Source organism: Vulpes lagopus, chromosome 4 (assembly GCF_018345385.1).
Source record: "Vulpes lagopus strain Blue_001 chromosome 4, ASM1834538v1, whole genome shotgun sequence".
Taxonomy (NCBI): Eukaryota; Metazoa; Chordata; class Mammalia; order Carnivora; family Canidae; genus Vulpes; species Vulpes lagopus.
The window spans coordinates 78,197,708-78,223,449 of NC_054827.1; the positions used below are offsets into that span (position 1 = coordinate 78,197,708).

At 36.5% G+C, this 25,742-nt stretch overlaps 1 protein-coding gene and 1 pseudogene across 4 annotated transcripts in view; one reads left to right on the forward strand and one right to left on the reverse strand.

Annotated features, from left to right (window-relative positions):
* Positions 1–25,742, reverse strand: part of ADGRV1 (adhesion G protein-coupled receptor V1) — a 530,856-nt gene that overhangs the window by 411,288 nt on the left and 93,826 nt on the right. For all 4 annotated transcript variants that reach the window (XM_041752702.1, XM_041752703.1, XM_041752704.1 and 1 more), the window contains 11 exons: positions 23,904–24,084; positions 22,791–22,993; positions 18,198–18,327; positions 16,050–16,130; positions 14,551–14,690; positions 12,399–13,008; positions 9,013–9,228; positions 6,921–7,136; positions 5,973–6,217; positions 4,597–4,778; positions 2,978–3,789 (listed from right to left, as the gene is read on the reverse strand). In XM_041752702.1, the coding sequence (XP_041608636.1) occupies positions 2,978–3,789; positions 4,597–4,778; positions 5,973–6,217; positions 6,921–7,136; positions 9,013–9,228; positions 12,399–13,008; positions 14,551–14,690; positions 16,050–16,130; positions 18,198–18,327; positions 22,791–22,993; positions 23,904–24,084 (3,016 nt within the window). The remainder of the gene's footprint in view (positions 1–2,977; positions 3,790–4,596; positions 4,779–5,972; positions 6,218–6,920; positions 7,137–9,012; positions 9,229–12,398; positions 13,009–14,550; positions 14,691–16,049; positions 16,131–18,197; positions 18,328–22,790; positions 22,994–23,903; positions 24,085–25,742) is intronic.
* On the forward strand, positions 24,917–25,467 carry LOC121489548 (annotated as a pseudogene).

The following is a 25,742-nucleotide window of genomic DNA, read 5'->3' on the forward strand; positions in this document are numbered from 1 at the left end:
CCTATTGCTTTGCACTTTCTGGAAAGATGATGAAAGAGTGAAATGAGAAAAGGCAGGGAAAAGGAGAAAGGGGATATGAATGCATGTTCTCTTGTGACCCTGCTGCATTTCATCAATTCACAGTATCAAGACTGCATCAAAAGATTATAGACTACCTAAGAATCTAGGTTAGCTATTAAAAATAGTCCATTTTGTGTGATGCTAAAGTTACAATTCAGGTAATACTAACTTGTATAATGGTATTACTTCATATGAAAACTTTCATTGTAGTTACTAAAGCTGCTGAAAAAGATCTAACTTCAAATTTTCATCTCCAGTCATTCTCATTAAATTTCCATTATTTTATTTGAAATAAGGAGAAATGCCACTCTCTTTCACCATACACAAAGATAAACTCAAAATGGATGAGAGATCTAAATGTGAGGCAAGATTCCATCAAAATCCTAGAGGAGAACACAGGCAACACCCTTTTTGAACTTGGCCACAGTAACTTCTTGCAAGATACATCCACAAAGGCAAAAGAAACAAAAGCAAAAATGAACTATTGGGACTTCATCAAGATAAGAAGCTTTTGCACAGCAAAGGATACAGTCAACAAAACTAAAAGACAACCTACAGAATGGGAGAAGAGATTTGCAAATGACATATCAGATAAAGGGCTAGTTTCCAAAATCTATAAAGAACTTATTAAACTCAACACCAAAGAAACAAACAATCCAATCATGAAATGGGCAAAAGACATGAAGAGAAATCTTACAGAGGAAGACATGGACATGGCCAACATGCACATGAGAAAATGCTCTGCACCACTTGCCATCAGGGAAATACAAATCAAAACCACAATGAGATACCACCTCACACCAGTGAGAATGGGGAAAATTAACAAGGCAGGAAACCACAAATGTTGGAGAGGATGCGGAGAAAAGGGAACCCTCTTACACTGTTGGTGGGAATGTGAACTGGTGCAGCCACTCTGGAAAACTGTGTGGAGGTTCCTCAAAGAGTTAAAAATAGACCTGCCCTACGAACCAGCAATTGCACTGCTGGGGATTTACCCCAAAGACACAGATGCAATGAAACGCCGGGATACCTGTACCCCAATGTTCATAGCAGCAATGTCCACAATAGCCAAACTGTGGAAGGAGCCTCGGTGTCCATCGAAAGATGAATGGATAAAGAAGATGTGGTTTATGTATACAATGGAATATTACTCAGCAATTAGAAACGACAAATACCCACCATTTGCTTCGACGTGGATGGAACTGGAGGGTATTATGCTGAGTGCAGTAAGTCAATTGGAGAAGGACAAACAGTGTATGTTCTCATTCATTTGGGGAATATAAATAATAGTGAAAGGGAATATAAGGGAAGGGAGAAGAAATGTGTGGGAAATATCAGGAAGGGAGACAGAACATAAAGACTCCTAACTCTGGGAAACGAACTAGGGGTGGTGGAAGGGGAGGAGGGCGGGGGGTGGCGGGGAATGGGTGACGGGCACTGAGGGGGACACTTGACGGGATGAGCACTGGGTGTTTTTCTGTATGTTGGTTAATTGAAAACCAATAAAAATTAATTTATTAAAAAAAATGAAATAAGGAGAAATGTTACCAAATACCAACCTTTATCCCAACCTCCACCAAGCAGATCATATTTCATCATTACCTAAATGATTTACTAGGAAATAACCATTATAGAAATGTGACATACTATTTTTAAAATGTACTCTAAACACAATGCTTATTAGGTATTTCAAAAAGTATAGTACATATGAATCATGATCATGACCCCCAATTACTGTTTCCAAAAATAGTATACGCAAAAAAGTCAAACAAAAAAAAAGATGCAATGAATTGCTCTAAGACATGGAATCGTGAATACTCTTATTTCCTTCATTTTTTGTATATAGTGAGTATACATTTTTTTTATCAGAAAAACACTATGCTAAAAACTATATGGAATCTATAATTGCCCAAATCAGGACTTAAACAATAGATAACTTTCTCCACCCAAAGATGTTTATTTGAACAAATGAAATTTCCAAACTTTCAAATATTAGATGTTTCAGTCAGTCCTGAAAAAGAATCAGTGAATCTGACCCTAATTGTCATCTCTAGGCCAAATTATCTTTAAATATATTATTCAAAAAAATTTACAATAGCTATCCCATCCAAGCCTAAGAACGTTATTATAAATTGACCTATCCCTAGGCTTAATTTAATATGAATGAAATCATCAAAGTTCATACTATTTATGCTACTTTGCTATTTATGCAAAGTTCATACTATTTATTATGCAAATTATTTTCATTGAAGATTATCCTGTGCAAGAAGTACTGGTAACTAGGAAAATGAGTATTAACTGGGAAGCATTTTTATTTTATTTATTTATTTATTTATTTATTTATTTATTTATTTATGATAGTCACAGAGAGAGAGAGAGAGAGAGAGAGGCAGAGACACAGGCGGAGGAAGAAGCAGGCTCCATGCACCGGGAGCCTGATGTGGGATTTGATCCGGGTTCTCCAGGATCGCGCCCTGGGCCAAAGGCAGGCACCAAACCACTGCGCCACCCAGGGATCCCCTGGGAAGCATTTTTAAATGTACTAGACAAATCAGGATAAATCTTCAATGAAAATAATAAAAAAGATAAACAGTATGAACTCTGGCAATTTCTCTTAGAAAATTAGAATTTGCCTTAGAGTTGCCTCTGTTGACTTATAAGCACTGCTAGTACTATAAAGGAATAAAATCCATACATTCCTTGAAAACCTTCTCTTTTTAATAAACTAAAAAGGATACACATGAGCCTACATACGTCATGGGTCAATCATTAACAATCTAACTAACTTCTTGTTTAAACCACGTTGCACTTACATATATTAGCAAGAATCTACACAGTAAGAATGGCCATTATCAGAAAAAATAACTATGACAACTCTACTAGGGGAAACTGAAATCCGTTTAGAACCGTCACTTACCTTCAGCAAAAGTCAGAATATCTCCAGCACCTATAAAATCTAAACCTTCAGTGGCAGTTCCACCAACAACACGCCATTCAACTGTCACCTGACCTAAGCTGCCCCCTGTTCTGTGGATCATGAGCTCCACTGTGGTTTGGGGCTGCTCCTGAACTTCCACATACGAGCCATCTTCTGAGGTATTGGGACTGATACTGTAGATCACAAACACTCCAAAGGCATCACCATTTAGTGCTATGACAACTGTAGAAGTATTTGGCTGTCCTATGGTTGGTTGGTTTTTAAAATTGGCTGTGATGTTCATGAGGTGAACTTCAAGGAGAGAAATTAGAAAACTCTCATCCATCTCTGGGAAATCATCAGGAAGAATAGAAACTGTGAGATTTGCAAATTCATCACCTTCCAGCATTATGGCCCATTGCCTTGTCACAGGCTCATAGTCACTCCCAGCCACAGCCTGACCACTAAACAGAGATGCTACCCTGGTCATATTTTTCCTGTAGGTCCAGGAGTCTGAGTCATTAACCACTGGACTGATCCATGACGTCATCCAAAAACACTGAGGGCCCTCAAAAGCACTGAAAAAAGAAAACGCTGAGCATGCATGTTCTTTGAGACACAAAGTGGCACAGGCATACTGGGGTTCCTTCATTGCCGAGACATTCACCCAAGTTCTCCACAGCGGGTCAGGCACCCCTTGAATTGGCGATTCATAGTAGGACAGTAAATCTTGACCTTCCTCGACTGCAAGAGCCACTACATCAATGTCAGAAGTACTGTAGAACAACAACAGCCGACCAAAGTGCCCTCCGCTAAAACATGGAGTAACAATTAAAAGACAGGTTAAGCACTCAAAGCAATCTGCGGATTACATAGAAAAGGAAATTATGGACTGCAGTTTCCACTTTTTTTAAAAGTATGTTAAGTGAAAATACAAACACAATCATGTTCCTTAAATATATTTATCTTTCAACATTTTATTTTCTCATGTAAGGGAATCTTGCCGATTTTCAATTAAACAATAGTTATTGTTGACCAAGCTATAAAGAGGTTCTGCAAGATATGCAAATCTTATTTGTTTCAGAATTATCAAACAGAATTAGAAAATGAATTTTCATTACCAGATTGCACTGTAACAAATAATGATAATAGCATGAGTGCACTGTAAGAAAATGCAATTACTTGCCACCAATTCCCAAGACCCCTTATTCTCTATTTCTGAAGGAGTTCAGTGAACTTTACACTGCCTCTCACACACACAGAAAAAAAAACAAACTGAAAACCAACCACTTCATGCAGCATCTGAATATTCTTTACTTTGGAAGCTAGTTGTATTGAAGATCTAATTCAAACAAATCATAGAATAGAGCAATAACTTTCTGTGGTTACAAAGCCCAGTGATGTATAATCTATTATCTATTTCACTAATAATAGGGATGATAAACATATTGGGCTCTTCATATTGACAGGCAAAATTCAATTAACAAATTACCAAACCTATAAAGTAATTTACATTATATAACCACCACCAAACCTAAATTATTTAATTGCACAAGAGGTCATTTCCCACCACCCACAATCACCATCCCCCCACAGATGCAAGCTATTATTTCATATACCTTCGCCTAACAGTTATGTTAGCACAGGAACTTCGCTCCAGAGGCTCTTGAACACGATAAACCGACTGAACAAAGGCTACTGTACCATAAGGATTATCATTGGCAGGAATTACAATATTTGCCACTCGATCTAACCCGATAGTACCTCCACCGGAGGCATCGGTTAGTTGCACTTGGATAACCTAAAAATACAGTGAAAATTTCCTTAACAGAATCCCAGTTCTGAAATTAAAATAACAATGATGCAGGTGGAGAATCATCAAAATACAATTCATACAAGGACAAGAACAAAACATAATGTAATATGAATGGACTCAAAAGAATTCCCCCCATTACATTTATAAACCCAATATGTAACAGAATAATACATTATCAGCTTTTAGTAATAAAGCACGATTATACATAACAGGCCATTTAAATTCCTTAATATTCAGTTATATAATCTTGTGAATCAATTTTAAGATCCTTGTTTATAGTCACCATTTCAATAATACATTTTTATGTCCATTCTATATGTTTTTTTATTTAGAGAAAATACTGCATGTATGTTTCATAAGTAGCTAATCTACTATGTTTCATTTCCCACATTGTTTTAAATGGAAATTCTCACAAAATTTAAACCAAAGGCCATCATATCATAACACTGCCTAAATTCAGAGAAAAGGAAAGAGAAGTGTTTTATATGTATTAACTGACATCTAATATTTCAAAACTGAAAAATGACACAGTTAGGATTCCAAAGAAATGTTATGGACCTCTATGAAAACTTGGTATTATTAAAAATAAATGCTATTAAAAGTAAATGAGACCTAGGCTTTAATAATACTTGAATTTCATAATATAAAATTATCTTCAGTTAATATATGTTAGTAATGAATCAACTTTCCTATTGAGACTCTTTTTATTTGCCACCTAGCTTCTTCATCATGAAAAATAAATATCAGGAAGACATGTCTAGCTGGTATTTGTCATGTAGGAAATATTCAAAATGATCAAACAATAAATAAGTAAATGAGTAGAAAATCAAAATCTAAACTTAATTAAGACTGGTTCACACTCAAGCTAAAAGGGACTCTGGATACAAACAAATTAAGAGTTTATATGAAAAGATATATTAATCACTAAACAAAAAAGTGGAAAAATACAACGTCATTGTACAAAAAATTTACATTAATGAACTGTGATATATATAAGACCTTGTAGAATATTGTTTTTGTTTATCTGTAAGAATCACTTTTACACTACCATATTTTGAAAATTCTTGCAGAAATAATTAACTTGACATTCTCTATAAATGCCACAACAGCCATCTGTTCTAGTCACTATAAGACAAGGTATGATTTACAGTGTCATTCTATACTAGCCATTCCTCTCACCTCTTCAATCTCCGGAACGTCGTCAGCCAGGACCTCTAACAACAAGGTTTGAATGGTTTCCCCAGGGGCAAAGGTCACATTACCTGAGACAACTCGCAGGTCACCAGTAGCAAGCTGTCCATTAATGGTGGCGACCCACTGAACAGTAACATTGCCGAGTGTCCCAGAATTTCGAATTATTGGCAGGTTTACCTTCACTGAGTTAAACTCAGGTTCCTCTACAATAAGTTTAGTAATCTGAAAACCTGAAGGGCAGAACAGAATTAATTTCAAATATAAAGTGAAACTGAGGCAACACAAAGCTAACCATTATCGCCTAGAGTTGATTGTTTTTTCTCCTACACAGTCTAAATATAAATAGCTAAACCCCCTCAAGTCAGAGTAGCATGCTGTGATACTAATCGTTCAGGCCTGCCAAATTTCCACACTATTACTCATTATGACAGAAACAGAAGTTACAAACTGAGAATCCCACAGTGGTCAGGCATGTATCAGTCATTAATGAAGTGGGTCTAGTGAGTTCTGTGGCTAACTGCTGGTCCACAGAGGCAACTGCTATTTTGCTCTCACGACTGATGCTATGCAGGAAGGGAGGTACAATGCTGCCAGATTTCCTGCTAGTCAAGAAAGCCCAGAAATCCAGATTTTTGTGTAAATTTAAGCAAATTAATTTTTGAAAGAATTGTCAAAGATCCACAAAACACATCTAGAAGCCAGATCTGACTTACAAGCCTAAAAGTTGGTCCCTTCCGTATTTATGCTAAGATGCTGATTTATTTTTTTAATGACCACTAACCACTACTAGGGAGGGTGCTTAAATACCCTATATGTCAGTAACACCCGGTTAAAAAGGGGAACACAATCAAATTAATTCTAAGTCCCTAAAAATAAAGAAATGCATGATCTATATTGACAAGTTAAAACAAAGGCACAAACTAGTTTGGTTACCAAATAATCCATAGGGGTCATCAGAGGCCTCAATAATGATGATCGCCTCTGTTAATGCCCCTAGTTTGGCTCCTCCTGTTGTTTCATTCAGCAACTGCACAAGAAATGATTCTTCTAGTTCAGGGTAGATGTCATTAATGATATATATTGGCACAGCTTTGCTGGTTTCCCCTTCTAGCAAGACCACATCTGATGAAGCTATGCTATAATCTTCACCTATAAAAATAAAAAGCAAAATGCCGAGACTTATTCCCAAATATGATCGTTAAACATGCCATACACAAGTGGAATACTATATTAAATTCCACAGATACACTTGTAAAGCTTTTTTGAGGATATTGACTATATCGTAAACAAAAAGATTTTACCTCTCTTCCCAGAAAAAATAGATCTGAGATCATAAAATAATGAAAACAACCTCCAGAGGGTGTTCAAGGCTATCCTTTATTTTTAGAAAGTCAGGTACGTAATTTCTACTTGTCATAACAGACATAGATGATATAGATATGATACAGATATGGCCTGAGACAAAGATACATCACGTCATCTGTTACCACAAGATAACCTCTTATCTACAAAGAGAAACAAAATACGCACAATACTTTTTAAAAAAAGAACAGAACGGGAATTCTGATCTCACTAAAAAGATAAGTTGTACTGTTGCACAGACATACGCATGTCCGCATCATCAATGTTATAGCTGGAAACTATGGGCTTTCCTAAAAATTGGATTAAAAGCTGCTACTGTATACTGCTCAGATTGGCAGTGGCTTTGTTTCTGGTCAAACGCTGGGAAGGGAAAGCAGAGAGCCTTCATATGAAGTCTAAGGGCTAATTTTCTAGAACATCGATTCATCCCCACTGTTGAACAGTCAGGCATTCCTCTAGGCTACCCATTCCGCAAGCACGCACGTACACACACACACACAGCCCATGTAGGGACTAGGTGAGCCTGGTTTATTATCTTTTCAAGTAAACATCATATCCAGATGATTTATTTCAAAGAATGGAACATGCTATCCTATCCATTCACACTTATGTTCCTTTAAATGCACGCTAGAAAGATTCTAATTGAATAGCTCTCGGGGCAGATCTCCCTCTAGATGCTCTAACTGCACCAACAAAAAAGGCAGTCTCCTCATGTTTGCATTTGGCAATGAAATCATTTTGCTTACACAGAATAGTTAATGCTAGCCATTGCCTCTTCCACATTCTTTATAAATAAATAAACAAGCAAGATAAATGGGTTGAGAGACAAGACTGTTGCCAAGCACTGCAACCATGTGGCTGCACATTTTATCCTGCATTCCTCAGGATCATTTACACATGAATCCCTTTCAAATAACTAAAAAGTACACACAGAGAAAGCCTAACAATACTTTCCCTAGTTTCCTTTTCATTGGTTTGTGCAAATTTTAGTCATTTTAACCTTTTTTTAAAGATTTTATTTATTTATTTGAAAGAGAGAGAGAGCAGGGGCACAAGTGGGGTGGGGGGCCAGAGGGGAAGGGAGAAGTAGACTCCCCACTGAGCAGGGAGCCCAATGCTTGGGAGGTGGGGGTGTGTGGGAGGCTCTATCCCAGGACCCTGGGATCATGACCTGAGCCGAAGGCAGATGCTTAACTGACTGAGCCACCTGGCACTCCACCTGGCACTCCGGTCATTTTAACTTTAAAATTCATATACAGTTTTGCTAACATTTTTTTAAAAATTCTACAAAATCTGGGAATCCCTGGGTGGCTCAGCGGTTTAGCGCCTGCCTTTGGCCCAGGGCGCGATTCTGGAGTCACAGGATCGAGTCCCATGTCAGGCTCCCAGCATGGAGCCTGCTTCTCCCTCCTCCTGTGTCTCTGCCTCTCTCTCTCTCTCTGTCTGTCATAAATAAATAAATAAATAAATCTTTTAAAAAAAATTCTACAAAATCTGTGTCATAAATACAAGACAAAAGCTTTATTTTTATGCCTTTAAAAAGATGCAAGAGAATTATTTTTTCTGGTTGATTTTTCTAACTACATCTGTAAGTGGCTTTGGTTAATTAAGGATATAATTTCCCTCTAAACCACTTCACTGCTGCCTGGAGGTCTTTTCTTACCTGCAACTGCAGTTATTGGCACAGCTTTAAACTTCACAGAAACATCTGCAAATGCTCCTCCTGCTCTAGTCACGTTGATAATGGGTCCAACATGATTTTCTGCCACTCGAACAATTGGTGCTGATAGCTGAAGAGTTCCAAATGCATTATCGTTGGCAATGATGATTAGATGAGCAATAGTTTCTACCTTAGGCCCAAGACGTGGAGAATTTGGAACTGAAAGACAGAAGAAAGGCTAGTATATCAAAATTCTACCCGATGGCCAAAAGTCATCAGGAAACCTCAGCAAGATTCCATCAGCAAAATGGGAGCCTCATTTGTTGTTTCTCTCTACTATTTATATATTTAAAAAAAAAGATATGTACTGACTACTATGTACCAGCACTAATCTAGACACTGGGTTAACAAAAATCAATGAAACAAAGTCCCTGCTCTCTTGTAGCTTTACGTTTTAGAGAGATTTTTATTACAGAATTGTTAGCAAAGGAATAGTTATCTTACAGGAATATTTTAATAAGCATTGGAAATGTGTCAAAACTCACAGTTTATGGAGTTCCACTCAATCATCACTTTACATAATATTGCAACAGATAATGACAGTACCTACAGGACTGTGCTCTTCTAATTAGTTACCAGCATGACATAAAAATTTTAAAAAACAGCATTTCAGTTGCAAAACTGAGTAGGAAAGTCATTAAGCTTCGTGCCCTCAAAGACCAGCTGCAAATCATCATACCGTAATTAAATTACTGCCTCTCTGTTTCCCTGTCCATGCTCACAAACCCATTCCTTTTTGTCCCATCTTAGTTAAGAGTGCAGAATGCAGAGTGCAAGTCAGCCTCAATGCTACCCCAATGCTGGTACAATAAAGTGTGCTCAATACTTTCAAGGCTCTCTTCTCACTTTCCAATGATTTTGGAGACAGCAAAACTTGTTTTGAAGGCATTTAGGACCTTCTACAAACTCTCTAAATTATCTTCTAGGTTCAATTCCAACCACCACCCTTGCCAAAACAACGTAAAAATTGACCTTTTAACACAAATGAAGAACCATCAACAAATTTAATAGCAGTAAACAATTTTGAGTTGATATTTAGAGTATCTCTAACAACTGTATTATTTGGAAATATGTGATAATAAAATGTAACATTTTCTGACAATCTAAAAACAGTAACACCATTTAATTTCAGTGATAGAAACCCACAGACCATGCTAAATTATATCATAGTTAAAATAAAAAACTATAAACCAATATAATTAAATACAACTAAATTACAAAAGAATTTGCCAGGCATTGTTCTAAGCACTTCTCTTGTGTCAAGTCATTTAATCCCTATGCCACCTCTACGGGGCAGGTAACACTGTCCACATTTCACCGATGAGTAATAAGAGGCACATAGATGGTGAAGAAGTCATAAGGTATCATGCCAGTACCTGCTAGACACAACAAGAGGCATCCTGTGAGGGTTTATGTAATCCCTTGCTCCCTATATACAATTCCTCATTAAGCCAGGTATAAAACCTTCAATTATTCAAACTGTTCATACTGTGCTCTGCGCTTACCCAGGTGCTGATCACCAGTCTTCTCACAGTGCTCTCCTCCAAGTTAATGATTATACTCAGAGTACAGTAACAGAGACCCTATCAGGTCCTACACTGATTTTGCCTATTACACTGTAGTCAACATCACACAGATTTGCATTTAATTGTTCTTTAATTATTTCACATCTATCTTATGCCTATTGTGAATTGCCCCAAATATGCTACCTGGTTCCAGGGACGTAACAAGTATAAATTACATGTCAATTGTCTCTCCTATCCCATAGCACACTGATATCCTGCATACCTTGTTATTAACAATAACTGTTAATATTTACTGAATGTTTACCATGTGCCAGATACTGCATAAATTTTCATATACATTATTGTACTCAAGCCCCAATGTATTTCGGTATAATAGATAAGGAAACTGGGGCTGAAAAAGTTTATGACCAATAGTTTATTACAATATATTGGAAGATAAGTTATCTTACACCAACACACATAGCTCCTAGCCACTGCTATATTTGATACTCCCTTCTGGTTTTATTTTTATCTCGCTCAATAAACTGTGAGTTCTTTGAAACCAAGCTTTATTTTATAATCCTTTTGTTTATTTATTTATAATTCTTACTTAGTAAGACTAGTCACTAGATTTTATTACAATTTATTTGCTATTAGAACTGATCCTAAATCTTGTTAAGGAAAAAAACGATGGATATTGTGTGAGAATTTTAACCTTGACTATAACCTGAATATTTAATGTTAATAGTTGTCTTATAAATTTCCTTCCATAATACTGATTTGCAATTACCTACATTGTGGACAAGAATGTTGCTCACTATATAGTATATCCATAAAGGTATTACAGTAAGGTGAAGAAATTTGTTTACGAGAAACCTTAGTCTATATGGCAAAACACAGTCAACAGTCAACATGTAGCTCTTGGAATCTTACTTTTAGAATATGTAATTCCAGTTTCCTTTAGAATGTTTTATTTGTCTTCTTATAAATATTGTCCTAAAGCTGATGTTAAACTGATATCGAATTAATATCACTAATATTTCTTCATCTGCTTTTTCCCTTATTCCAGGAGATCTAGATCCTTGCCTTTGTTTAAAAACAACTTTCTAAAGTTATATGTCCTCTTAGAGAGATGTGACTAATGAACAAGGTATAACACAATAACTGCTTTCAGCTCTGCAAGCATAAGGTCTGCTCTCTACCTGTAGACACCTAACTCTAAAAGCCACTAAGCCACAACCCCAGGGGAAGTGGCTGCTACTTTTCCAAAGAAGTTGCCGCACCACATCACCTGCCCAACACAGGTCACTCCCCATTCCTATTACCAACCAGTGCCTTAACTTTCAGTGACCCACAAATGTACAGGATTTCTTACTGCTACACACTTCTGTCCCCCTTCCCTCATGCAGTTGCTGTATCCATATGCTCATTGCCAAAGAGGCTCTATGGGTGAAGGAATCTTTCAGACTGGATCAAGGTGAAAGAGACTCAGGATCTTGCCACCAGGACTGTCCCTGGAACCCCCAGATTGACTCTAGAATGATTTGGAAGCTACAATATATAATACAATAGTACTAGATGTCAGTTGCACCGGATTACCCAGCAGCTTTTAACAACTTAGTTTGGGAACATAAGGGGCTCTTAAAACATAATCGTATGTTTTCAGGTGTCCCACTTCCATTTGTCTTATAAACTTCTGTAAGGCAATACTTTCAAAACTGGAGCTTACTATTTTTATATAATTTTCTACTATACCAATTCTTGATTTATTTTTTTAGGATTCTTACCTCCAATAATAATAATAACACACTAATGGTTACTTACTTGGGCGATTCTGTACTTTCTCTATTAAAGTAGAGTTCAGTAGTTCAATAAACACAGACTCCGATCTTTCTGGTTCATCATCATCCAAAATTGAAATAGTTATGGTTGCCTCACTCTGATTGGCTCTGAAAAGAGCAAATCCAGAAGCTGGTATATAGTCTCTTCCTTGAGTTGCTCTGGCTATACTAGGTGGAAAATAAGGCGGTTTTTCCATATCATCCAGCGTTGTGTATGTGACTATGACTTTTCCCATGAGGCCTTTTAACCTTATCACTGACAGCGTGATATTTTGCATTGCTTCCTCAACTTTGATAGGTCTATTTTTCTCAGAAAAGATGAAGATTCCACAAGGATCATCACTAGCCAAAACTGTTAATGTGGCATTAGTATGAACTCCCAAGGAACCACTGGAGACACTGAGGATTGACACAGAGAAGGCCTTATCCAGTTCTGGATCTTCATCTGGAAGTATTTCCAATGTGATGTTGGCACTCGTCTGCCCAATCTCAAATGTGACATTGCCAGAGGTGAAGGCAAGATCGCCATCAGGATCAGAGCCTATGCTCCAAAACAAAGTCACTTGAGACAGAGCTCCACGGCTTCTTATAATCTATAAAATATTTAATAGCAAAATGTATTAAAAGAGAGATTAAAATCACTGATTTAGAGGTTTGTAAATATAGAATGATAGCAAGATATTAAATTTTTATTTTATTTTCTACTAGTTTTTCTCAAGAATATAAGATTCTTGGAGGCAAGGCCAAGTACTACCCATCTTTGAGGACCCTCAGAGTACTTAAAAAGTGATTATTGCACAAAGCTACAAATTGATTGAACATTTTTAGCTACTAACTAAACTACAGCGGTATGTTTCCTGCAATCATAAATTAGTAATGAAGCAAATGTAATTATCATATGTAAGTATACTCATGAAAATTTTTGCTTTTACTACAAAGATGGTATATTGGTATATACTTCATTGTAAGTAATAAATGAGTGATATTTTCTGAAAAGTTAGCCATGAAACTCATTTTTGAAAACAAATTATATTTTCTTTTATCTTCAATATAATATGAAAAACTCACCAAAAAACATATTTCTCCTAAAGTTCACTAAAATATACTTCAGCAATACTTTTGCCAATAATATATTAAGGGGAATAAAAATAGCTTTAAATACAAATGTTAACTTAAAATAACATTCAAGATAGGGATTTTAGAAGACTTAATCTTTTTCCCTTAATTCTTTTTTCTTTTTTTGAATAATTATCCTTTCTAAGATTGTTCAAATTACTCCACAACAACTTATTGAAAATCTGCCATTGAGTAATCTTTCATCATTATTTATACAAAATCTGAGGAGGCTGAGCAAGCTTCTAGCTCCTCCCAGTTGTTTAACAATTGAATTCAACTTAATTCCTAACTGAACAAAGCAGAGGAGGAAGTACACACACACACACACACACACACACACACACATCATATAGAGTTGTCATTATGAACTGGTGTTCACAAATGTTTTGGATTTTATTTCCTTTTGGGTGAGAGATGAGATAGGATTGCATTTTTCTACCCATTAACATTAGGCATGGCCATGTGACTTTTGACCATGTGACTAAGTGAAAATGTGGAAATGTTATGAATCACTTCCAGAAAGAAACTCTAAGAGCCATATGCAGTTCTCCACATCCACACTTTCCCCCTCCGTGAAGACAGAAGCACCTGCTGAGATGCTACCTCTGTGATCCTTGATGCCTCAATAACTGGTGACTGTCAAGTTAGGCTCCAGAAACACATCGGTAGAAAAACAAATCTTTGTTATATTAAGCCAGTGAGCTTTAGGAGACATTTGTTTCCACAGCCTAAGTGAATTAATACAAAATCTATGTAAATTAATACTTGTATGACTCTACTATATTCCTTAAAGAGTCAGGAGTCCTCAAAATCATAAGACAAACTTATATGCAAAACTACATACAAAGACAAATGTCAAATTACTATTCAATTATTAATCTGTATTGTGTGTTCCACCAGGGTCATTCCCCCTGTACCTAAAAAGGAAAAAAAAACAAACATAAAGGACACCTTCATAATACAATAAAAGTTTTAAAAGAACAGAAAGTGTCTAAGACTGGAAGAAAAAATGTACTCACATTTAATATAACAGTGCTGTACCCATCTTCTGGTTCAGTTCCACTGACAAAGAGTGACTCAGGGCTAAATTCAAATATACCATGAGCATGGTCAGAGGCTGCAATTGTCACTAGTATTTGTGAAGCCACTCCTAGACTGGCTGCATGAATAAGTTCCAACAAATAGCAAGAAAATGTTAATAAGTAATTTACAAACCAAAGGAAAAGCCAAGGAACAACTTTTTGAAAAGAGTTTTACCATTCATTGAGTACATTCTAATTTGTTTTAGAAAGAAAGGCAGACACAAATGGTTGCCACACATATTCATGCTTTTATGACCTTTCTCTATTTTGGCACCACCATGATATACAAGTGCTGTATAAGCACTTGGAGATGAATAAGGAAAACTTGTTTTTCTTTTTCTGCTCTATGAAAGAGAACATTCTTCCACACAGAGTATATGAGGAAAGTCTCCCACGACCTTTGCTGACCTCAGAAGAACAGGAGCCAAAATGACTCTTACCTTCATGAAACAGTTTCCCTATGATTTTTATCAATCTGACTGAACAGATTCTTGGTTTCTAAATGTGCATGAGTTCTAGGTCTATTTTATTATCATATTATGATATTATAGATCTACCTCTCCTGGCGCCCAAACACTCCAGTCTTGTAACTAAAGAAGTGCCAATACCTACAGAAATACTGAATTTTTTTCCTAAGAAGTATATTCAACTATTATGTTGTATTAATATATACAGACAGAAAATGAACAATTCCAAAAGTAACACAGTAATTAAATACAGTAGTTACATGAGGCACTGATGAAAGTTAGGAATGAGAAGAGTGGCAACATGAGTTCTAACCTTAAAATATAAAACCTGAAATTGTGAAAAAGGAACATTTGAGGATTAGAAAAAGTTCTCCCTCCAGAAATGAGTATTCTATGCATTTTTCTCCCAATACAAAAAAAAAAGTGTTTGAGGTAAAAAGCTGAATCACGCTTGCATATGAATCAAATGCATTCTCTTTTGAGTATTCCCTCCCACTCACTGACAACTTATTCTCCCCATTTACTGCCTTTTTAATTTCTTTTTTCCTGTTTTGATTAAATGCTACATGTAAAGACTGCTGGTTCTTTCTGTAAATACAATAAGCATGATACATTTAACATAAAAATATAAATGTTCTAGGTATTCAAAGCTATGTAAAATATTTTTTAAAAATCATTTTATGACTGATATTCAAGCAAAATTTCTATTATAGTTGGAATCAAGAAACTCTATTGGGTTCATACTAAGGGAAGTCTGGGCTTTGGAGGCAGGCAAGGACTTGATTCTGGCTTGATCACTTTCTAGGTAGGTAACTATAACACAGAGTAAATATAAAGTTGCTGTTATGGTTACTGAGATAAAATATGTAAAGAACCTGCACACAGTAGGTATAAATAATTGGTTAGTATTGTCTCTGAAAAGAAGAGTTAAAATGTAGACTAGTAAAGGGCCTTGGAAGAGCTGCTTACCATGCTTGTGAATAGTTGGAAGGAAGAATTCCATGTCCCCGTCACCACTACCACTGCCATCAACCCTAAAGAATTCAGTCACTTCACAAGAAGACACAGAGACACACCCACACAATACACATTGACACAATGAGAAAATGGAGAGCTCTTAAAACATATCCAGAAAAGATGAAAATGTAGTAATAGTCACCCTATGACATGCATTCTTCCACAGAAAATATATTTTTAAGTGGTAAAAGTATAACACTATTTTTGAATGTAAAAGTATAACATTAGTCAAGCTACCAATTTATTGAAAAGTCATCCATAGCATTAGGAAATACTCCAAGTAAGTTGTAATTGGTATTTCCCATTTCTGCCAACTTAACCAACTGACTTTTTTAAAAAAGATTTTTATTTATTTGAGAAACAGAGAGGCAGAGGCACAGGCAGAGGGAGAAGCAGGCTCCATGCAGGGAGTCTGACGTGGGACTGGATCCCAGGTCTCTAGGATCACGTCCTTGTCTGAGGGTGGCGCTAAACCACTGAGCCACCCGGGCTGCCCAACCGTCTTTTTAAATCACATACTTAAAGCAATGTAAATTGTTTTTAACATTTTAAACATTTAAAAAATATTTGTGGTTGTGTATAATCACATGGTTAGGCCTATATGATTATGACTATAACAGAGTCACCTTACCACTCACCTCAATCAACTCAAAATTAGCGAAATGTGTCTAACATTTCCCTCCAGCCAAAGGTTCAAATTCCCACTTTATTTACCATTCTCAGAGTTGATCACCCTTTTGCTACTGACATGGTAGAAAGAACCCTAGATAAGCAGTCTACAACAATCTGTTTCAGGCTGGCTGTGAGAAATACCCACTGTAAAACCTCCAACAGGTCATTAAAACTCTTGGTACCTCAGTTTTCTCACCTAAAAAAAAATGTGCTGCCTTTAACAGGACTATTCTAAAGACCAAATAAATAATGTAAAAAATAAAGCACTTGGCAATATATAAGGACTAAGACAAAGAGAAAGTGCTTCTACCTTCACTTCCAATACATCTTATACCCTACCCATTACTTTACTAACAGTTTAAAAAGAAGACAGGAAGTGTAACAATGACAATGGTGGAAGAGAAGAGGAGTAAGAGAAGCAAGTCCACATCCATGTCTATGTGCTTCTACAGTATCCTTGATTGACATACGAGTTTAAGATCTGTTCTGCTCTTCTACTCTTCCCATCAGCCAGACTGGGATACACCAGACATTATGGCCCCCCAAATCTGAAATAACCTTAGAGGACTAAGAGGCAAAATGAGTTTTAGAGAATATCCAGTGCATCCCCCATATTAGCTACAAGTCATAAGAGAGGGTAAAGTTCAACACCGATGCACTCTGAATAACATAAAACATCCAGCAGATGTCTATGTTATGTAGAGTTGGTTTTAAAGACAAAACAATATGAAATAACAGTTTTTCCCTTAACCCTCAGGTGAATTTAGCTCCTAAAAATACTGCACTTCTTAGTCCCTAGCTCTGACTTGGGGAATAGAAGCCAGTGTCTAGATTCCTTTACTCCAAGCCCAACTCACTGAGGGAAAAATGAAATTCTCTGTCACTATTGTTTACTAAGAGGCTGCAAGATAGGTTTTCAAGTGAGAACTCATGTACAATACCTAACAATGTATAATCTAGAGATACAGGAAGAAGTTTCCACATAAAATACCAAGTATCACTATGACCAGAAATATTACTTCTAAAGAATACTTAATGTTCCTTATCACAGAATAATGATCATTAACGTTTTCTCCATCACATTAAGTATTATTAACTACAAGTGATACAAACAACAACTTTTCAAATGTTTTATAGTGACCTCTAATTAATGAAGTCGTTTCACAAAAAATATGATTTGGGGATGTAAGGACTTGTCTCTGGAGGGCAAACAAAGATGGTATTTTTACATGTCACCCTCCAAACACACCATCCAGCATATTTTTACTGCTTTATGCAGTCATCCAAGCTGTGGCCGTTGTTTAATCTTTTCCCTGGCTTGACCTTCTTTGCTTTCACCTGGGGTTTTGGGAACACAGGGAAGGGAAATTTGAGGAAATTTTCCATACAGACAAGCAAATAGTTGATACTTTTGAGTCATCAGCTTACCTCCTCCCTCCAAGTTCAATAACTCAACTTTAAAAGATTTTTCCAATTCAGGGACAGAATTATCAGTGATATTAACAGAAATGTACTTATATCTTTCTCCTGGTTGAAATTCTAAGGTTCCAGCAACACTCTGAAATACAAACAAAAGATTTATCCACTAGATTAGAATTATTCTGTGTGTTAATGTGCAAGATGAGAATGTTTTCTATGTCCCAAATTATTAAAAATACTGAAACAAAAGAACATAAGTAAAATATAAACCTGAGCCTGCATAGCTCAGTTGGGTAAGCATTTGCCTTCAGCTTGAATCATGGTCTCAGAGTCCTAAAATGAAGCCCTGCCTCAGGCTCCCTGCTCAGGGGGGTCTGCCTTTCCCTCTCCCTCTGCCCCTCCCCACCATGTGTTTTCTCTCTCTCAAATAAATAAACCAAGATAATTTAAATAAATAAAATATAAACCTGAAAACACTTAAATGGATATGAATAGTGTTCAATATAAATTCTAAATAAATATTCAACTAGGTAAAGCAGATGGATTTTTATTTCTCTTGTTTGCCTATTCAGTAAAAAAAAAAAAAAAAAGTACTTAAGGCAAATGAGAAATCTGAATAGGTGACATCCACAAATTCCTAAATTAATTCAATGAAATGTACATAACTTTTGACCAAGTATATTTAGAACTGTTCAAATTATATCACTAAGTAATATAAATACTCAATGTATAACAATGGCATTTTCACGTTTTTATTCTGAGAATCTCTCCAAATAATAATAAAGACCAGTCTATTGGGCGTTAACACTTTCTTGATTATACTTCCAACTGCAATTCATAATATAGATCTCTCATCAGAAAAGTTCACATACTATAGCAAAAACAAAAAAGTTAAGTTAAAAGTCATAAGGCCCTTTTTTCCCCCCAACTCATGAGAACATATTTTAAAGTTGTTTAAATTTTTCTAGTGTTATTAACTTGTGTGGGTAAACTATATTTCATTCTCAGTAGCTATTAATGATCTTAAAGCTAAATTGAGAAACAGAAGTACCAATTTACCTACTCACTCATTTATTTACTTTTTTCAATATTTATCAAATGCATGGTATCATGGACATGGTACCATTTTAGATGCTTGGGATTCAAAAGCAGCCAAGATAAATTTTAGCTAGATTCTATAAGGAGTGTTAACCATGTAATATAATCCAGATAGAATAATAACTGCTGTAAATGGCATACAGTTTCCTCAAGAAGGAAGTAATTAACTCTGTCTAGAGGATAGTCATCAATGGAGTTAACTCTATGAGTCATAACAACAGAAATGATATTTGACTGCCTTAGGAAACCATCTTAACTTGACCTTAGCAATATCCTACACAATGAGCCATTCCCTCTTCCAGAAGTATGTTCTTCTCTGATATTCCATATCACACTCTCAATTTTTCCTTACCTTTTTAGCTCATCCTTTTTAGTGTTCTTTGTTGATTTTAACAGTCTCCTTACAACCTCTAAAAACTTCTGTTCATCAGACTCTCTCTAGACTCTCTCTCTAGACAAGGCTACTATACACTTAGCCTTCAAATGTTATTTATTATTCTCCAGTCTCAAATTCTGTCTCCAAACTCTGATATCCAGACTTAACTCTTAATTCCTATTTCAAAGTTTTCTTATAATTTCTGTCAGGATTTTTAATTCATGATTTTTCCCTTAAAAAATCTATGCTTTATCCAATCCTCTCCACAGTACTAAGTTACACAGAAGCAAGTTACTCATGCCAGGAACTAGGGAGTCACTCTTGACACTCTTTTCTGCCTTATCCTTAGCACTAAACAATCTTCAAATCCTGCCATTTTAACTCTGACACATTTCTTGAGCCTATCTTCTCCTTCACATCTATACCACTACCTACCTAGTTCAAGATACTAATAACACCTTTTGCCTTGTTCTACAAAATGGACTCCTTGCTGGTCTTCCTATATTTAGTGCTTGTATCTTTCAATTCTTTCTCCTCAGTTCAGACTAATGATTTTTTATAAATACATAATACCTTTCAATTACTTCTTTGTTTTTAAAACATAAGGCACAAGAGTACATGATTTCTAAGGCCTAGCAAAATCCCAGTGCCCACATATCTTATCTTTTAACATGACACCTAGCTCTCCACACTCCAGAAGCACTGGTCTTCTTTCTGCTCCTCATTAGGACCATTTAACATTTTACTCATGCTATTTTACCAGTCTCTAGTAGTGCTTTCCCCCTTCATTTAGTTTACTACTTTCCTCCTCCTTAAACTTCAGCACTCTGCATAGGTATCACTTCCCTAAACAAGGCCTCCTTAACTACCTTGACTATGTCAATACCCACCTCTCTCCCAGAGTACCAATCCTGAATATGCCTACAACTGTGATTCAGTCACTAATCAGTTGTTTCATATCACTATCAAGAGCTGGAAGTAAGCACCTGGATGGTGGGGATCACCTGTACCTCAGTATATGAGAATAAGGTTAAGAACGATGATGTCGGGGATCCCTGGGTGGCGCAGCGGTTTAGCGCCTGCCTTTGGCCTAGGGCGCGATCCTGGAGACTCGGGATCGAATCCCACGTCCGGCTCCCGGTGCATGGAGCCTGCTTCCCCCTCTGCCTGTGTCTCTGCCTCTCTCTCTCTCTCTCTGTGTGACTATCATAAATAAAAAAAAAAAAAAAAAAAAAGAACGATGATGTCTGGGGCACCTGGATGGCTCAGTAATTGAGCATCTGCCTTTGGCTCAGGTCGTGATCCCGGAGTCCCAGGATCGAGTCCCACATCAGGCTCACCACAGGGAGCCTGCTTCTCCCTCTGCCTGTGTCTCTGCCTCTCTCTCTCTCTGTGTCTCTCATAAATAAATAAATGAATAAATAAAATCCTTTAAAAAAAAGAACAATGATATCTGATATTCAACTGTATCCTCTCCTGTAGATGATCTCTCCTGGCACTTCCCCTCCTTCCCACAATACATACATGCTAACACACAGCGCCTAAGAAGCCCTACTTTTGTGCTAATGCAGATCAGAGACAGCTGACCCATCATAGAGAAGTGGAGACAAATTATTTATCAAGTTTTCAGGGACAAAGCAAAGATCACAGTTCAACGTGGTGAATCCAAAGCCAGACAGGATATCCAAGTACCCTAAAACTCAACTCAGAGGTCTTCAAGGGTAGTAGCTTTCTGATAGTCATGAAAGAAGGAGGCATAGGTTTTGTTTTATTTTGGTTTTAGTTATTAAAGCAAATGGTAATCCAAGTGGAGATTGGGGCTTTCCAGACTACCTAAGAACCGGACACTATCAATATAAGAACTAAAGTATTTCTTTAAGAAAATGCAGAGAATTCTAAGCTAAGCTGTCATTCTTGTGGAATATGTTATATACCAAATTAAAGGTGTAACGTCAAGGGAAGAGAAATATATATTGCCCAAGTAAAAAAGTTTGGGAAAGAAGAAATCTGAAAAAAAAAACTCTGCCAACTGGACTACAGCTAAAATTAATTGAATTCAATTAGCCGATATTTCTGAAGTTTGAGCAGAAAGGCTATACAAATTACTAGACACTGCACCATTGTGCAGGTCTTCTCAGGAAGAAGGAGAAAAACAGGGAAACTGTTATTAAACTGAAAGAAGGTGATTCTTTGGGAAAACAGAAATGTTGAAGGATATAAAATACTTCCTAAGAAGCACAGCCAAGAAGAAATTACAAGCATTTGCTTAATATGAATGAATACTGGTGATAATAAGAATAAGCAGTGATTACTGTCACTGTATATGTGCCATGTACAGTACGTGACACTTAAAATGCTGCCATCCATCCTCAGAGCAATCCTACCCAGCAGATATTGTCTCCTCTTAATGATCAGGAAATTGAGGTCAGGAAGATTTGAGTTCCCAAGGCCACACATTTAGAAGAGCAGTTTAAACCCAGTTTGGTCTGGTTCAAAATCCCAGTTTCTGTTTGCGAGCACCACACCGCTTTTCACTTGAGAAAAATATAATTAAAATGGAAAGGACATGACATATAATTTCTTCACAAATCTGGTCCCATTTGATGGACATAAATAAGAGGATTTATTTTTTTTAAAGATTTTCTTATTTATCCATGAGAGACACAGAGAAAGAGACAGAGACAGAGACACAGGCAGAGGAAGAAGCAGGCTCCCTGTTGGGAGCCTGATGTGAGACTTGATCCCAGGACCCCGGGATCACAACCTGAGCTGAAGGCAGACGCTCAACCACTGAGTCACCCAGATGCCCCAATAAGAGGATTTAAATGTGTAAGAAACCATTGTTAATATACCTGATCAAAACTTGTAACACTAAAATAAAGAATAGAAATGAAAACTATCACAAATACAAGGTGCAAGTGGAATCATCAGTATAATACTACTTAAATGTCAGGCTTCAAAGGACTGAAGTACCTCAGTCACAGAAATGTAAAAGGTGAGAGAGCTGTCAGTGCTTATTTTCCTTGTTGAGTATGTCCTGGGACTAGTGCAAGTCCCTTCCAGGCCTCCAAGAGAAGGACAGAGTCTGACAAGGGCACGCACCACTTCTAAAGGATTAAACAATTTACCTGGTAGTCCTCAGGACTGAATGCCGTCAGTGGGACTGTTCTAAATTCTGCCAACACCCTACCCAGGAGCCCCTGTGCCCGGACGACCAATAACCTCACTTCTCCATCTTCCTCCTGCACAGTGATGTGTGGAATACTGCTTGTGGGCAGGGTCATTGTGTCCTCAGGTTGAGGGGGCAGTCCTGTGGAGAACTGAAGCAAGCCTGTAGGAAACAAAGAAAGGCAGGACATTCGGGCCCCCATGATCTGTGGAAGAACATCTTTTCCATTCGAAACAATCTTGCACAATTATTTTGATCACCAGAATAAAATTTTGAGGGCTTTCATTTAGAAAAGACTTTAGTGAATATTCAATTAACATGCTTTTGACACAGAATATGAGTTTTCAAAATGCTCAAAGTTAAAATGATAATTTTCCTTGTCTCTGCCCAAAGAATCTCATATTTGCATCTCTAAAATTCATTCTTGTACTTAGAGCAGAACATGATTAATGCCACTCTAAATATTTGCAAAATACTTAAGAAAAATTTAACTAAGAAAATCAGAGTTGAGGAGTCTCCCAAGTTTCCTACACAGACCTTTTAATAGTTGTTCTTGCTTTATTCCTACAAAAGAACTATTAATTTTCAATGTAGAAAAATAGCCTCAATTTTTTAGGACAGATATCTATAATTATTCCCCCATTAAGAAAATTATCACTTTGCAGCACAAAAAGGAATTAATATAAACAGCATTAACTCCAATTCTTGAAGCTTAATAAAATATAAATTACAAAGTACTTCAATTAGTTAGGGGTAACATATCACAATAGGATAATTTTTTAAATTAAAAAAAAAAAATTGAAAGCCATGAATAGGAATACTTTTTTTCATTTTAAATAATCCTGTATGTACTTCGCAAAACATATTTTTAAACTTCAGAAATTGATCTTTTTATTTTCTTTTATAAACAATGTCCCTCATAATGGCAGCTCAGAACTTCAAGAGCCTAGAAGTTAGAGGGCCTAGAACTAAGAAGTTCTATTTCAATCATTTGCAAAAAGTTCCTTAAGAAGTTTTTAACTAGACCAAGTACACTCAGAGAAGAGAGGATTATTGCAAAGGGCTTGATTACCATATGGATGATCACTAGCTTTGATGGTGATATCTGTTGTTTCCTTTTCAGGGTCTATACTTGCACCACTGGTAGGAGTTGAACCTAGCTTCCCATCTCCAGGAACTGCAGAAACCAGTGTCACACGGAAATACTCATTAAGCTCAGGAATATCATCATCAAGAACATACAGATTCAGGACCTAAAATGTAAAAATCCAAAGGCATGAAGCAATGAGGTATACAGAAATTACTTACCACTTAACAGAAGAAAATAGAACAGCCAATTAAGTTATATTTAATTGAAGTTACTACTTAACATGATCCATTAAGGAATGCCTGACATACACAGTAGCCGCATTTTAGGAAAGAGATTCACGATGGACCTTGCAATTATGGCACAAGTGATCCTTCCAAAAAATAATAATAATTCAGCCATGCTCCAAAAAATTTAAGTCAAAATTTGAAGTAAAAAAACAATTCACCCTTCTTTTACTAACTGAATTAGCATTACCACACCTACAATGTGCTAGGGTTAGAAATGGCTCCAGTCCCTAAGAGGCTCACAGTCTACTGTAGGAGAGAATCTACGAAGAAAACATTTAAAATGCAATGTAAAATGCTAGTTAGCAGATTTGTTGCCTAGTTCTGATATTATAGTGTTTAATATATGGCACATATTAAAAATGTTGCAAGATTTAAAATAAATACATGTTAATAGTCATGACAGAATTATGTACAGACAAAAAAACCCAACCAACTCTACCTTCTAAAGATTTTGCAACAGATACGTTTTAAGCAAGTCCTAAGGTATTAGTTGAAATTATAAATGGGAAGGGCATTCCAAGTAAAAGAAACACTTGTAAAGGCACAGTGCATGAAAGAATAAGGCGCACAGAGGCCTGCAATTAGACCACCACGGCTGAAGCAGGAGATAAGGCTGGATAGATAATCAAGAGTCAGATCACAGGGATCTTTTACACTATCATTAAAAAAAAAATTGACTCTTTTGCTCAGGCCCGTGGTACCAGCAGGATGAGCAGATGTTGTGGTCTTCCTACAGTCAAGAAGCTCCATAGCCACTGTCGAGATCAGAAGTGCCAAGATAAACAGTACAAGAAAATCCATTTGGGCAGAGTCCTGAAGGCCAATGCTTTTAGAGGTACATCCCACTCAAAGGGAATTATGCTGGGAAAAAAGAGTTGAAGCCAAATAGCCAAACTGTGCCATCAGGAATTGGGTCAGGGTCCAGCTGATGATGGAAAAAAAAAAAAAAAAAAAGCACAGCCTTTGTACCCAAAAATGGTTGTTTCAATTTTATTGAGGTGTTTCAGTTTATTACAGTTTTTATTTCTGAAATAGTTTCTTCCAATTTTTATTTGATGAACAGGTATTTTTAGTGATTGCTCCTGACACCAGAAGTAAACTGTTGATTTTATTCCAGGAAAATGATGTAGTTCTGATTGCTGTATGTGATAGCAAAGGGTCACGCTGTTGGTGACATTCCTGGAGCTGGCTTTAAAATTGTCAAAGTAGCCAATGTCTCTCTTTTGGCCTTATACAAAGCCAAGAAGGAAAGACCATGATCACAAATTTTGATGATTAAAACATGACAGCAATACATTTTCATATGCTAATAAAAATCGAACCTTATTCCAAAGGCAGTGGCATGAAACTGAAGAATCATAAGCAGGAAATTGACAAAATGAGAATGTAAACAGAGTGGACAGGGCAAGAAAGGATGCTAGGAGTTGAGATAGGAGGTGACTGAACAAAAATAATGAGATTCTGAACTAATGCAGAGACAGTGGAGATGAAGAAAAATAGATTTGTTCTGGAGAGAAAAGACCCAGAACTGATG